This window comes from Microcaecilia unicolor, chromosome 14, assembly GCF_901765095.1.
Source record: "Microcaecilia unicolor chromosome 14, aMicUni1.1, whole genome shotgun sequence".
NCBI lineage: Eukaryota > Metazoa > Chordata > Amphibia > Gymnophiona > Siphonopidae > Microcaecilia > Microcaecilia unicolor.
In genome coordinates this window covers 30,409,710-30,425,945 of record NC_044044.1, presented here as the reverse complement: position 1 = coordinate 30,425,945, position 16,236 = coordinate 30,409,710, and the positions used below count along the sequence as shown (strand labels likewise).

Below are 16,236 nucleotides of genomic sequence, written 5' to 3'. Positions count from 1 at the left end.
GTCTTTGCCTCGGCGATGGGAGTGAGTGATCCTTTCTAGTTCTCAGAAGGTAGTCAGCTCAGTGGGTGGAAGGGCCCTGCTCCCTCCCCTTCCTCCTGGTGTCCAAAACTATGGTACAGCTATCCGGTCTCTGGCTGGGTGATTGGAGGCAAAACAATGAAGTGTTGAGATGGTTTCCCATGCGTGTATTATTACCTGGGAGCAGAGAGACAGAATTATATAAAAGAGGTGGAGGAGTTTATCCTCCCATAGAGAACTCCACCCAACAAACTCACACATCCTTCACGTATAATGGGACTCAACCCACCCCTGAGAGTCCTCCTTCACAAACAGGGACCCAACCAGTGGTGTGCTGGAGCAGGCTCCCACAGGCTCGCAAGAGCCGGTTGTTAAGTTTTTAAGAATTTTGGGAGCCGGTTGTTAAAGTAGGGCCCTCCATGGCTACTTTAACAACTGGCTCCCAAAATGTGGGCTTGGGCCCCCTGCTGAATTCTCTTTTACTTTGCTGGTGGGGATACTGAGCCCTGCCAGCCAAGTAAATAGACTGCTGCTGCTCCCAGCTCCTTGTTTCCAGCTCTGAGCAGCAGGCTGGGACTTCTCCAGCATGTGTTAGAAGTTTCAGCATGCTGCTCAGAGCAAGACATTGGGAGTGGTGGCAGTCCATTTATTGGTTGCCAGCAAAGGTATGCCTAGCGTGCCCGCACAAAGGGAAGGAGGAGAGAGAGGCAAGTGTTGCTCCCCCCCCCCCCCCCCCCACCCGGCCACCCCTGGCCCTTCCAACTGCAGAGCTGGCTACATCCGGAGAAAGAGCCGGTTGTTAAAAATTTACCAGCACACCCCTGGACCCAACGCTACTCAAGATACACAGATTTCCAACAAGGGGATCCAATTCTACTCTAGACACACACACTTATGCACACACACAGCACACCCATCCCTGAAGATGCAGTGACCATCTCTGGACATTTCCTATTACCTTTTCTCTTGTTTGGTGTAGTTGCTATAGCGTTTCTCTTTTGCATCATATGGGGAGGAGATGGCAGCACTGATTCTTCATGAATAAATAAAAGAGACATACGCCCCCACTGCACCCAAATCAAAACAAACGCAAGACCAAATCCCCCCAAAATAGCCATGAAATTCCTGCTGGTCTATGATGTTAAGAGCGGGCCCTTCCGTGAGTGGTGAAAGTCTTCCATTTCACGCCAGTACATTTTGTGCACATTACAGGTATTTGTAGAGTTTCCTTCTTCTCATTGGTAGTGAAGAAGCCCTATAACGGGGGCTCATTACCCCCATACATATCAGCCAGGGTTCGGAAGCGTGGTCCCCATCCCTTCAAATACTCGTAGCTACCAGCATCTGATTCGCCAGCACTGGAATCTAAGGAGCTAAGGGAGCCCACCGATGACCCCTGACCTTCGTAGCCATAGATCTGGATGGAGTCGTAGGGTGGTACAGTCGGGTCCTCATCCACCTCACTCAGTCGCAGAGCCAGGAACTGCTCTACGTTCAAGGCACTGGCGCCAGCAGTGGAGAATGAGGTAGTCATCTTTTGCCGCCTTGAGGCTAATGTCTTACGTTTTGGAAGCACATCCCGGCGAGTGGCGAGGAAGAAGCCCCCTGCCATTCCGTGTCCCGTGGCGGTAGCAGAAGCATTGGGGTTCTGGAGTGCAGCAATGTCAAAGGCCTCTGTGTCTTCCTCACCTCCACCTTCATCATCATAGGTAATGATGTTCTCTCGCACGTCTTCTTCCTCGTAGATGATCAAGGACTCTTTCTTTTGCTTACGCAGAGCCACGAAGAGGACCACAATAGCTGAGGTCAGAGATAGGAGAGATCAGAGACAGAGTATTCATTATGAAGGACAATTCAATAGTCAATGGGTTTATTACAAGAGAGAGAGAAAGAGTCCTAGGAGATAAAGGAGACAGGCTAGTAGGGTCCCCAAGGTACAGAAAGAGGAGACACGATGGACAATGCCAAAAATACTAGGACTAGGGGGTATACGATTAAGCTACAAAGTAGTAAATTTAATACAAATTGGAGAAACATTTTCTTCACTCAATATGTAATTAAACTCTGGAATTCATTGCCAGAGAATATGGTAAAAGCGGTTAGCTTAGTGGAGTTTAAAAAAGGTCTGGACGGCTTCCTAAAGGAAAAGTCCATAGACCATTATTAAATTGACTTGGGGAAAATCCACTGCTTATTTCTGGGATAACAAATCAAAACAAAAGTAGAGCTGCAATACAGAGAAATGACTGCTGCTGTAGGCAACTGTCGGTGCGGGAGTAAGCCCATCTCTGGACAGCCTTTAGTCGTTCGATTCATGAGAGGTTTGCTTTTGTCAAAGCCCCCTGTCAAGCCTCCTGCAGTGTCATGGGATCTCAACGTCGTCCTCACCCAGCTGATGAAACCTCCTTTTGAGCCACTGAATTCCTGCCATCTGAAGTACTTGACCTGGAAGGTCATTTTTTTGGTGGCAGTTACTTCAGCTCGTAGAGTCAGTGAGCTTCACGCCTTGGTAGCTCATGCTCCTTATACAAAATTCCATCATAACAGAGTAGTCCTCCGCACTCACCCTAAGTTCCTGCCAAAGTGGTGTCGGAGTTCCACCTTAACCAGTCAATTGTCCTGCCAACATTTTTCCCCGTCCTCATACCCGTCCTGCTGAACGTCAGGTGCACACATTGGACTGCAAAAGAGCATTGGCCTTCTACCTGGAGCGGACACAGCCCCACAGACAGTCCGCCCAATTGTTTATTTCTTTCAACCCCAATAGGAAGGGGGTCGCTGTCGGGAAACGCACCATCTCCAATTGGCTAGCAGATTGCATTTCCTTCACTTACGCCCAGGCTGGGCTGACTCTTGAGGGTCATGTCACAGCTCATAGTGTTAGAGCCATATGGCAGCGTCAGTGGCCCACTTGAAGTCAGCCACTATTGAAGAGATTTGCAAGGCTGCGATGTGGTCATCAGTCCACACATTCACATCACATTACTGCCTCCAGCAGGATACCCGACGCAACAGTCGTTTTGGGCAGTCGGTGCTGCAGAATCTGTTCGGGGTTTGAATCCAACTTCATCCTCCTGGGCCCGGTTTTATTCTGTTCAGGCTGCACTCCCAGTTAGTAGTTGTTCGTAGGTCAATTTTTTTTATGTCCTCGCCGTTGTGAGACCCATTTGACCCTGTTTGTTGTTTTGAGTGAATCTGGGAGCTAGGGATACCCCAGTCATGAGAACAAGCAGCCTGCTTGTCCTCGGAGAAAGCGAATGATACATACCTGTAGCAGATGTTCTCCGAGGACAGCAGGCTGATTGTTCTCACCATCCCTCCCTCCTCCCCTTTGGAGTTGTCTTTCTTATTCCTTTGCTTGTCATTTAACTGAGTGGGAGCGGTCGCACATGGGCGGGAAGACGGCCGCGCATGCGCGGTGGGCGTGCCCCGCGTGCGGGACCTCCCGCGAGACTTTTCTTCCGGTTGGAGGGGGCTGCCGTGGACGTCTACCCAGTCGTGAGAACAATCAGCCTGCTGTCCTCGGAGAACACCTGCTACAGGTATGTATCATTCGCTATATCAGTGGCTGTGCTTTACTTACCTGTGTAGGTCGGCGTGCCTCCGTGTTGCCGACCTACATAGATAAGTAAAGCGCAGCCACTGATATAAATAAGATTTGCTTTCTTTAGTAGGCACCAGATTGATAAGCATTAGAAAGGTGGGGGAAGGAGAGTCGATGATTAAGAACATATACAGCGTTTAGATTCACCGGAAGTTGAAGTATGATCAGCTGTTTAAGATATATGAGACTCCTCCTGTAGAAAGAAAGAAAAAAGAGATTTCTCCCGCACCGACAGTTGCCTAGAGCAGCAGTCATTTCTCTGTATTGCAGCTCTACTTTTGTTTTGATTTGTTATCACAGATATTAATAGCAGAGACTAGCTGTTTGTTTTTGACAGTATTTCTGGGATAAGCAGCATAAAATGTATTGAACTTTTTTGGGATCTTGCCAGATATTTGTGACCTGGATTGGCCACTGTTGGAAACAGGATGCTGGGCTTGATGGACCTTTGGTGTGGCAATACTTATGTACTTATGCCAGGAGAGAAAAGAGACATGCTAGTGAGTCACCGGATAAAGGATACATGCTAATCACAGGGAAGGAGAGGAGGCATGCTGGTTAGTCATTGCATATTTGCTGCTCATTCCTTCTCTTCATACTCTCTCTCTTCCTTCTTTTTACTTTATTTATTTATTTATTTATTGCATTTGTATCCCACATTTTCCCACCTATTTGCAGGTTCAATGTGGCTTACATTATTCCGTAATGGCGATCGCCATTTCCGGAATGAGAAATACAAAGACGTATTGCATTAAAGTTCGTAAGTGACAGAGTAGATTAAGCAGTCAAGTGTAGAGAATTCATATTTGGAATGAGAAATAGGATGGTATTGCGTTAAAGTTCATTAGTGACAAAGTAACTGAAGCAGTCAGTTATAGAGAGTTCGGCTTTGTCCTGTTCTGGTATAAGTTTCATTGTCTGTTTTGTCTTCTTAATTCTCCTGCCCAAGCTTCTCTTACTTTTGACTTTTATTAGGAAACCAGTATGACTATCAGTATTTTCTCTTAATTTTTGATCACAATTCCTCAGTAAAACGAAAGCTGGATCTCTGGCTATCATGGTCAGGATTGGGGTTGGAAATTGAGTCACTGGCAGTGGTGGGATTGGTGACTGGGTCTCAGGGTCTTATGGTTAAAGTGGTGGCAGAGGTGAGATTGGTGACTGGATCTTTGGATTTTACGGTGAGTGGGTGGTAGCAGAACTGGAATTGGAAACTGGGTGCTGGGATTTTCAGTGAGCTGATCCTGGTGATGTTTGGTCCTCAAAGTCTCTGGCTTTCACACCTCCCTGCTCTCATCTACTGGGCTACTTTGCGGGGAGAAGAAGAAGAGGAAGGACTTACCTAGGAGGGTGATAATGCAGGTAAGGATAGCCACGAGGGCTCCCGTGCTGAGGCCTGCTGGGGAGAAGTACGCCTCCATGTTGCAGGACTGAATCGTGCCATCCATCCTGCAGTGGCATACGCTGACTGTCAAGGTATTAGTGCTGCTGAGAGGGGGCTGTCCACTGTCTGTAACCTCAATGGGCACAAGGTACATATCCCTTTTACCTTGGGCAAAGCGGTTCTGTAGTAACAGGATGCTGGCACTGCCGTCTGCAAAGAAAAGAGGGACAGGCATGAACAGGGAGCGAACAGAGACTGAGAAAATGCGAGGAGGGCATGAGTGAGGAAAAAAACAGACTAAGGAGACTCTGTAAGAGTGTGAGAAAAGTGTTGAGGGAAAAACAGAAAGATGAAGAAGAGGGGGGTATGTGTGAGCAGGAGTGGAAACAAGGATAGGACTGAGAGCTACTGACAGAGGTTCTGAAGCAGGGAGACAGATAGAGGAAGACAGGAAAACAAAGTGAGGTTAGAAAGGAAAAGTGTCAAAACAAGGAGGTAAAATGAAAAGCAATAGAGAAAGTAAGAGTGTGACAAGAACAATGAGATTTTGCAACAGAAGGATAGAAAGAGCCAGTGAGGAACAAAGGAACAGTGAAAGAGCCTGGGAGGAAATGTGTGAGGATGATGATGACGGAAAACATCAGCTTACAAGAGACAGAAAGCTTGGAGGGGAACACTACACATGCTCTAAGTGTTTGGACAAAAAAACCCTCTGAGATATTGGAGAGCGTTTTCCATCTAACGGGAGCTGTCGGATGACATCGCCTATACATGTAGCTGATGCATCCTACTTATCCTAGGAGAAGCATGTGGATGTGGATACACAGGAAGTTTTGGAGAGAGTGGATGAGGATGAAGACATACAGAGAGAATGAACATTAAAAGGACAGCATGAGTTTAGCAAGACATCATGAGCATGAGAGGGCTTGTATGAAGATGGTGAGACAGAGAAAGGGCAAGGTTGGAAATGAGTGCATGGTCCTGAAGAGAGAGAAAGAGAGAGAGAGAGCATAGGAAGGATGGGGGGAAACTGCATGAGAATAGAAAGAAAGAGAACTTGAGATGGAGTAGTTGAAAATGAGAGAGAGAGAGAGAAAACTTGGTCAAGACAGTATGGGAATGGCAATGATAGAGGGCTTGGGAGGGAGTCTGTGAGGATAGTGAGAGAAAGAGAGAGTAAGGGAAAGCGTTCATGAGAATGGTGAGACAGAATGAGCATGCCTGGGAAGGACTGTATGAAGATGTTGAGAGAGAATATGGGAGGGGCTTTGTGAGGATGATGTTTGGCAATAAGACAGATTGAAAGCTTGTGAAGGAATACACTGATGATGGCAGTTGGTGAGTCATTGGTGAGAGTGATAGAATATCCATGCTCACTGTTTCCCCAGGTGTTGGTGTCTACCTTTGTTGTCTCTGATTGTGAAGTTCCGATCAGTTGTAAGGCCGGGAGGGGCTCGAAACAAAAAACGGCTACCGTTGGTGTGGTCATCATGGTCCACAGCTCGAACTGTTTGAATTAACTGTAGAGAAATAAGCTGTCATCAAAACAATGGAGATCTGTAGGTGCCGGCATGAAGTACAGCTGAAAAGCTGTAGAGTAGAATGGAGAGAATTGTGTGAAAGGTGTATAGTGGTGAGGCTAAGTGCAAGGACAAATTAAAGCTGGAATGATAGCTTTATTGGAAGTATGTCTAATTGTGAGACTGAATGGTTGGATTGAGAGGTGGTGAGTGTAAGACGGACATGTGGATGGAGAAGTGTGTCAGGGCTAATGTTCTCTCTAGGGTGTGTGGGAATCTGTCATTCATGTTCCTGTGACTGGGGTGGTGCTTCAGTATCAGAGTTTCAATCGTGAGGGGCACGATTGAAACTCCAAGAAGGCCTGCCTGCCCTTTGCAGTTGAAACTGGGTTATTGCTGCACCACCCCTGATGGTAGGAATACGGATGATGAATTACCATGCAGTGTAGAAAGAACATAAAGAAATGTAGAGTGATGAGACTAGATGGGTGGAAAAAGAGGTGGCGTGGTGAGACAAGATAGAAGACATTCCAAACAGGATCGGTGGATGGGAGAGGGGTAGAGACTGAATGAGAAGATGGGGATGGGTGTAGAGTGGTGGGTAGACAGAAGGGTACAGAATGATGAAACTTGATAGGAGGATGAAGAAGTGTGGAATGGGATCACTGAATGGGTGGATGAGGGAGGTGAGGTGTAGAGTGACGAGACTGGATGAGTAGATGGGAAGGTGTAGAGTGGTGGGTGGATAGAAGGGTACAGAGTGGTGAAATTCAAAATGAGGATGAAGAAGTGTAGAATCCGAATGGATGGTCGTACAGGTGTAAAAAGGAATGCTGAATAAGAGGATGGGGAGGTATAGGGTAGTGAGGGTGGCAGGAAAAATGTAGAGTGCAGAAATTGGATGGAAGGAGTAGGCTTATCGGGCTTGATGAAGACACGTACCTGGGTGAGACTGGGTGGGCGGACAGGGAGATGTAGAGCACTGAGACTGCGTGAATGGCAAAACACGGCTTTTCTACATGTTGATATCGTTTCCAGTTCACTAGAGGTTTAGTAGCATCTGTGAAAATTCCTTTGCTCTAATGATTCATGCTAACCAGCAGGTGACAGCATTCTGCAGTCACCAGTTATGGGAAATAGTGGTGTGGTTTCGGTATGGGACTAACTTAATCCATTTTATGACTATTTTTCAAAGGCCAGAATCTGGTAAGCTACGTTTCTATAAAACCCCAGTATTTGGGGTGTGTCATCTGTGAATGTCTTTCTGGGAAGTGGTTAACTGCAGCGGGCCGATGCTCAAAATGTAGCACCGACACTAGAGGCAATTAACGCCGGCATTAGTGAGAATGCTGAGAGGGCTCTAGCACAGGAGACAATGTACGCGCCAAAGATTACCGTAAATAGCATGCAAATGAAGTCAAACGGAAGTTAATGAGGTCGTTTCCTAATCCCTCCTAACGCTCGGAGAACAGCACACAAAACAAAGCCGCCCTTATCGCTGAAAACCTAATGCCAGCTCGGAGCAGGTGCTGGGGTGTTTGAAGAGAGGATTTCCCACAATTTTTTCTTTAAAAGCTGCCGGTTTTTATTTATTGAATTTATTTTATTATAACATTGTATCTAACCAACAAGGTTCTATTCACCCAATGGCATACTTATAATATTGTACCAATCTCTCTCCCACTGATGATGTAAAACGCAGTGAACCCTAAACAGGGGGATATTAGCGGTATATGAGACTTGCATTGAATTGAATTAAAAGCTACCGATTTTTATTTAATTTGAAAGCAGAAGGAAGCCCTGGAAGCCTCTAAGCGCTGGTAGAGACGAATGTATGCGAGTCGGGGCAAACTCGAAAGTGAAAGCACACATCGGTGCCTGTTTTCTGTGCTTAAATATAAGCTTTTCAGTTGAAAAAAAAAATTGAAAGCTTATATTTAAAGGTGCAGAATGGTGCCGATATCTGCTTTGCTTCTGGCTTTGCCTGGCACGTGCATACAAGGTATGTGCTTATCACAGAACTCTTGTGCACTGCACCAGGCATGTTCCTCCCCCTTGCTTTCAGTCAAACAGCGCTCATATCAATTGCATCATTTTACAATTGAGCATGGGGGAGCTATTTTTCTGCGCTGCTCCCACGGCATTGATTGGGCACTCTTTCAGATAGTGCCAAGTCCTGAGCATTGGCCCACAGGTTTACAGGGTTGCGGGGTCTCCAGAAATCATCTGGAAGTAACTTATGGGCAAACAACTTTCCCAGAGGTAAATAGGAGCCCAGTTGGTGGTGTGAGATAACCAAAACAACAGCATGTGTCCAGATGTAGGAGAGGCCTGTTAAGCACTTCTTGGAATAATTGACCCCTGGGTGGTTTTATATGACACTGGTGTTTATGGGATAAGAATAGCTGTTAACACAGATGAGGGATAAGAGATTGCAAGAAGGGAGGAATGTTGGAAATAGGGCAAGAGAATTGTAGAACTTCCTCCTTCCCACCCGCCTCAGGTCACCTGTCCAGGCTGCGCATTATCACACACAAAGGCATCGTAGACCTCTGCAAACTGAGGGGCGTTATCATTGATATCCAGCGTCCGGATTGCCACCAGCACACGTGAGGCCTGGGAGGGGCTGTCTGAAACAACAAGCAAATATGCAACCACAAAGACACAAACATGGAATCACACGTGTACATATGGCCATGGGACCCACACACAAGATCAGACGCAAATGCAACTTCTAGGACAGAAACTTGAGGTCACATGCAAGCTCAACCATAGAAGCATAAAGTTGGGATCAGATGCAGACATATAACCGACTGGGTACAGATGTGTAACTGCACAGCTACAAACACGGGGTCGCAAGCAAAGACACACACATACACAGACTGGAAATGATCATATTTAATCATGCGGACATGAACCTGGGATAGACACATCCCTCATGAACACCTCTAACTGTGCAGATACAAACCCATAGCAACACATGTCTACAGGGTACCAACAAAGGAACACATGCAGCTTTAAGTGTGTGAGTATGAACACGTGGCCACAGGTACCTAGGAACAGACAGAAAATGAGGAAATGAGGTAATGTGCAGGCATGATCGTGCCCAAACACGCAGCTGTATAAACACGTGTGTTCACACACATACACATCATGAAAGGAACGAGGTGCTATTATGCTTTGCATTAAATCGGACAGATGCTCTGCCCAGTGAAGGGGATCTTGGTAAATAAATACTGGTCACAAATGCAAGATGACCTGCTTCATCATTCTCCAGAACTGAAGAAAAGGGCCTTCAGTCAAAGCTGCAATTTCAAATAATCTTATCACTGAAAAGTCTTATGCACCGACCCTTGAATTCACAGCTGAGGAGCTTCTTGTCTTTTGCTCTCAGCTTTCCAGCCGGCTGCAGGCTTGCAGGTCCCGTTGTCTGCATTCCCTCGTCATAAAAGACTGTACGCCAAGTGCGTCAGTGAGGAGGCATATGTCATTGACCATGTTTTGGAACTTGAGATGGTCCATCCCTTTTTTTATTTAATTTTCAATAAAATGGCTTTTGTTTTAAACTTTGGCATACATGTAGACAGCCTTGTGATCACATGGAAGCATATACACCACATAGATCCAACCATAACCACATATGAGTGCATTAACCAAACATCCATAAACACATGGACATACAATCACTTGCATGCTTCGAACCAGGCAGAGCGATGTGTGATCACACCCTGATATATAATCACATAGGCATGAATAGCAAAGTGTGATTGTGTTAGCACAAATCTGATCACAAACGTATAACCGCATGGACACACACGATGTGGAACCGGGCTCTGCATTCGCATCATTTCTGGGGTGAATAACCGGAGGGTGTATTACAGTGTAAACGTGCTATCATGATATGTCAATGTAATACATGTCCAAATAAATGTCCCAAGTCCAGATCTGTTGAAAATTCAAAATGCAACATTTTGTGACAGCTTTCTTTGAAGCCTCCTCAGATGGCGATTCTGTTTGTGCTACTCTTTAGTGTCAATCAGTGTTTCGGCTGAGAGACCGCATTAGGGGTACTTTCCAATGTTCACTCAATCCTGGTCAATGATCGGAACATTCTAGTGTCAAATGTTCTTGAAGTATCAATTAAAGCTCCCCCCCTCCTAAAATCTATGTGATCCTAGTGGGAAATATCTTTGTAGGGTAAAAAATAGGCTCCTGTAATTGATTACCATGTGGCAGGGCTGGGTTTTGGGGGGGGGGGGGGGAAAGAGGGAGCACTCCATAAACTCCAGTACCACATGGGGTATCCTGTGCTAAACTGTGTGATGTGATTAAGACAGAGGTTCAGGAAACCTGGCACTGTGTGGGACCCACCCCTCATTTCTGCCCTTGGTCTGGATGTGTCCAACACCAGTCCTGCCACATGGATCCAATGCAAACCCCTAATCATTCCAATTTGCACCTGTGATCCTTCATAAGCATGCAGGTAGATGGCAGAAATGGGGACATGCACAGACACGCAGACCCTGCCCTGACATGGATACATAGACATTGGCACATTCATGAACCCAGCTGAAATCAGAAAACTGTACCAAAACATATTAACATTTATGCTGCTGGCTCTTCACCCCTCCTCCTCCTTTCTGCTGCTTAGCACAGCTGCTTGGCAAAGACTTCCTTCCCAAGAGCACAGAGGTGCTGATAAATCTCTCTCCTCTCCCTGCAGGGAACCCCCTTCCCTCCTGCTGACAGTCAGAGACCCCTGAGTGGGAGCCTTCTGCACTCTGTTCTGCTCCTGCTTGATTTATTCTCTGCTAACAGCTCCTGCTAAGAATCAAAGCCACTTTAGAAAGAATGCTGAGTCTCCTTATTTCAGCTTTACTGCTGCTCCACGGGGACCCGTAAACATCGGTGAGCAGAGCAGGGTAAATACAGGGAAAAAGGATGATGCCCCCTTCCCACTGCCTCCTCCTGAATCCTACTGGGAAGCTAGGGAAAAGTTTCTATTCTCTGCGCACTCATCTCCCACTGTGCTACGCAGCAAGCTGGTGAGAGTGCCTCCTGCTGGTACCAGAGAGATGTTTCTCCATTTCTAAAATTCTATCATCTTACCAAGTTCGGTAGCCACAACCGTGAGGTTGTGCCAGAGAACAGTCTCACGATCCAGGACCATGGCTGTAGAGATGGTGCCATCCAGGGCATTGATGGAGAAATACCTCTCAGGGTCTGTGTGCTGGTCGATAGAATACCTGCACAGCAAGATTGAGAGATCTAATGTAATATTGTTCGGTGCCCTCTTAATGTGCTTGTCCTATTAATCATGACTGGTAAACTTCTGACAGAATGGGAATAGGGAACCATGTAGATACCTCTGCTGTCAGTGTCGGGCAAGTCATTGCATTCCAAAAGAGCCTTCAGGCAACATATGGTGTATGGGACCTGCCAGCGAGTCATACTTAGGGATCCTTCAGTCTCAGGTTTTAATCTCTATTTCCTGGGAATTTATCAGTGGGAAAACTGACTCATCATTTTCAACATTATTCCATTGCTGTTTAGGTAACAGGGCTGCACAACTTTCCAAATGAATGGATGAGGGAACGTTTGAGTGGAGTCTTCTCCTAGTACCATCTCTCTCTCTCTCTCCAGCATTTCCTTGTCTTTCCTTCCTCTCTTGTCCTTTCTCCCCAGCACCTTTCTCTTTCTTTCCTCTCCCCTAGCTCTTCCCATTACTCAGTATCTAGGGAATAAGTGGCTTGTAAGCTGCTCACAGCCTGAACTATTCCCAAATATTCAATGCCAAGGCATGCATGGCTCCCGGCACTGAATATTCGGGAAGGTACGCCGACCTGGAAGTTAACAGGGTACCGGCTGATATTCAGACCAGTGGCCAGTTAACTCAGCACATTAGTCCATAAAATCATTCACGGAGATGCGCCAACCTACGTGCTAGACCTTGTTGACTTACCACCCAGGAATGCTAACCGGTCAGCCGCACATTCCTTAACTTACACTTCCCAAGCTGTAAAAAACTGAAATACAAACTAACACATGCATCCAGCTTTTCATACATGGGCACACGGATGTGGAATACACTACCACGTAATTTAAAAACAGTCCACGAACTAACTGACTTTCGTAAATCTCTGAAAACCTATCTCTTCAACAAGGCATACCACAACGTCCAATAACTGTAACCACGACACCTTACCACTCGACCTCCATCTCGATTGACTTCTTTTTATGCCTGTATGATTAACTTTATCATGTTAACCCATTCTCTATGCAACAACAATTGTAACTTCCACTCTGGAATGGCCAATGCCATAACGGAGCATTGTAAGCCACATTGAGCCTGCAAATAGCTGGGAAAATGTGGGATACAAATGCAACAAATAGATAAAGTTAGACAGCCTTTTTGCACTTACTTAACCGGTTAGTGGACTGAATATCGCCGCTAACTGGATCGAATGGCCGGTTAGCACTACCCAGTGCTGAATATGGGCAGCCAGCCGGCTCAGTGGGGTTTAAACCCCTTTAACCCCCTTCCCTCTCCCCAGCCTCTTCTTCTTCCCACCTTTCAGCAGGACCCTGTTCCCTGCGTCTCTCTCCTCAGCAGAAGTTTTAGTCTTGCTGCACAGCACTAAGTGCACCGCATTCTGGTCTCCTGCTGTTTTGTAGCATGTATGGCCTGGACCCAGTTCTTGTGCCTGCCCCACTTTTGGTCTCCTGGGGGTGGGGGCAGAAAAACTGTAAAGCATCCCTGGGCCTGAAACTATGTTTTTAAAATTAGATCAAAATGAGTTTGATGCAATTTTCACTTTTGTAAAAACCCTGGAATCTATTGGTGAAATTGTACATATTTAAGTATCATTATTGAGCAAAGCAGGGGTTCTCAGCCCGGTTCTTGAGACACACCCAGCCAGTCAAGTTTTCTGGATAGCCACAATGACTATGCGTGAGACAGATTTGCATGCAGAGCCTTCATCTTATGCAGGTCTGTCTGCCTGGGTGTTTTCCCCGAGGACTGGGTTGAGGAACCCCTGGTTTAAACTGACAGTGAAGGACCCTGGGCACACTGCAGAGAGCTATGGTTCCATCAGATCCCTACTGCACATTAAAACTCTGCTAGTCGGTATTACATTCGGGGGGGGGGGGGGGGGGGTCAGTAGCACTTCTCAGGGGATATATGCTGGAAGTGGATGCCATGACTTACCTGATGATGCTGCTTTGCGAGTCCAGGTCTGTTGCAGTGACCCTCCCCACCAGTGCTCCCATCTCCCCGTTCTCGTATACAGACAGCAGATAACTGGGCTGAGAGAAGAGCGGGGGCTCGTCGGCATCTTCCACCATCACCCGGACTGTCGTCACGTCCTTGAAGGGCCCCTTCCGGATGTACTGCGGGTCGATAACAGTGTTGGTGGCTTCCACCCGAAAACTGTATGATTTGCGGGATTCAAAATCAAGAGGCTGGAGAGAAGGAGCGAAAAAAAGACCAAGGGGGGGGGGGGGGGGCAGTAAGGAGAAAAATCTGACTGAAAACAGAATATAAAATTGCAAAATCCTAAAGAAATTTGTTCTGGAATATATTTTTTCTTAGAACAAATGAAGTACACATTCAAAACAAAGAGAGAAATATTTTAAGTCACATTTTTCCTTAGGCATGAATGAAGTTTTTCCAACAGAAAATGAGGAAAAGGCAGTGTAAAAAAAAAAAAAAACGTGAGTTTTTGGTGGGGAGAGCTGTAGGGAATGGTGGGAGAGTACTGTCTGGGAGGGGAGTGTAGGGAATGGTGGGAGAGCACTGTCTGGGAGGGGAGTGTAGGGAATTGTGGGGGAGCAGTAGTGAATGGTGGGGGAGCGCTGGCTGTGGAGGGAGCTTTATGGATTGGTGGGGGAGTGCTAGCTGTGGGGGGAGCTATAGGAAATGTTGGGGGCAGCTGTAGGGAATGGCAGGGGAGCACTGGGTAGAGGGAGCTGTAGGAACGGTGGAGCACTGGCTGTGGGGGTGCTTTAGGGACTGTTGGGGGAGCGTTAGCTGGGAGGAGCTGTATGGAATGGTGGGGGAAGCTGTAGGAATAGTTGGGGGAGCGCTGGCTGTGGGAGGAGCCTAGGGAATAGTTTGGGAGTGCTGGCTATGGGGGGATCTGGAGGAAGTAGTGGGGGAGTGCTGGCTGTGAGGGGAGCTGTAAGGAATAATAGGGGAGTGGCTACAGCGGGAGGGCTGAAGGGAATGATGGATGAGTTTTGGCTGTAGGAGGCACTATAGGGAATGGTGGGGGAGTGCTTGCTGTTGGGGAGCTGTAGTAAAAGGTGGGGGGGTGTGCTGACTATGGGGGAGCTATAGGAAATAGTGGAAGAATGCTGGCTGGAGGTGGAGTTTTATAGGGAATGGTAGGGGAGCACTGGCTGTGGGGGGAGCTTTATGCATTGGTGGGGGGGAGTGCTGGCTGATGGGGGAGCTGTAGGCAATTATGGGAGAGTGCCGGGTGTGGGGGGTGCTGTGGGGAATGGTGGGGGAGGAGGTATTGTATTGTGGACAATAACCTTCTGTGGATTGATGTTTTTCTGTTTCAGTAGATGGTCTGTTCTCTCTATTTTTCTGAGTTAAAACAAATTGCAGTTTGCAATATTGTGACTTCTGGCAGTGGAGTTATACCTGTCCTCTGGCGTTTCCGCTTTGGCGGGCATGCCACCGTGCCCACCACCAGAGGCTGATGGATGGCACTGACTGGTGTGCTGCGACAGGCCACGCACAGGCTGATGGATGCAGGGTGCAAGAGGAAATAACAAGGGACAAGCAACGCAATTAGAGGCTGCCAGTAAATCACAAGGAAAGCTGGGAGTTGAGGAGGGAGAATGTGAAAGGAAGGCAGCAGGTTTGTGAATGAAGATGTGAGAGAGATTCACAATTACATATGCACACACAGGAAGCAAACCTTTCTCTTCACTGACACTGTGTGTGACCCTGAGGGAGTCTTTTTTTTAATCTCCCTGTGCCTCAGTTCTAATCCCCATCTCTGTCACTGACTCTGTGTGTCTGACCCTGGGGGAACAACTTTATTTTCCTATGTGCCAGAGGCAGATTGTCTCAAACAAATCTGATTGATTTCATCAATTGGGTGACCAGAGATTCAGACTGAGAGGATGCGCTGAACGTACTCTGCTTGGATTTCAGGAAAGCATTTGATAACTGTTCTTCAGAGGAGGCTCAGGGATAAACTCAGCAGCCTGGGGAAACCCCAAGGTGGTGAACTGGATTAAAACCTGTCTGATTGACAGAGTAGTAGTAAATGAAATTCACTCAGGAGAGAGAAAGGTGACTCGTGGAATAACTCAGTGATCAGTCCTGGGGCTGATTTCTTTTCAATATCCTTGTGAATGATATTGCCAATAGGGCTGGTAAGAAAGGTATGCTTTTTTTGCAAATGACCCAAAGATCTGCCACAGAATGAACGGTGCTCAAGGAAGCAGATAAAGTGAGAAGTGATTTACAGAAAATGGGAGACTAATGTTTGGCAGTTAAGCTTTAATGTGAGAAAGTGCAGAGCAATGTTTTTAGGGGTGCAGAAAATCAAGGGGATTCTTTTGTGACAGGAGGGGAGAGACGCTGGGGGCTGGGGTGATAATATCTGATGAGTCTGGCTGAAGCCATGTGGAGATTGAGTTCTTTTGCTTAAAAGGCTCTCCATTTGCACTTAATGTGAGTGAGTCAT

The 16,236-nt window shown here is 46.9% G+C and overlaps 1 protein-coding gene across 1 annotated transcript in view; it reads right to left on the bottom strand.

The window, feature by feature from the left end:
- Window positions 1-1,273: 1,273 nt before the first annotated feature.
- CDH24 (cadherin 24) overlaps window positions 1,274-16,236 on the bottom strand; it is a 37,256-nt gene continuing 22,293 nt past the window's right edge. Inside the window, exons 9-14 of the mRNA XM_030186749.1 lie at window positions 13,737-13,990; window positions 11,636-11,772; window positions 9,035-9,156; window positions 6,409-6,526; window positions 4,965-5,216; window positions 1,274-1,818 (exon numbers count right to left, since the gene is read on the bottom strand). Coding sequence (XP_030042609.1) covers window positions 1,274-1,818; window positions 4,965-5,216; window positions 6,409-6,526; window positions 9,035-9,156; window positions 11,636-11,772; window positions 13,737-13,990 — 1,428 coding nt within the window. The remainder of the gene's footprint in view (window positions 1,819-4,964; window positions 5,217-6,408; window positions 6,527-9,034; window positions 9,157-11,635; window positions 11,773-13,736; window positions 13,991-16,236) is intronic.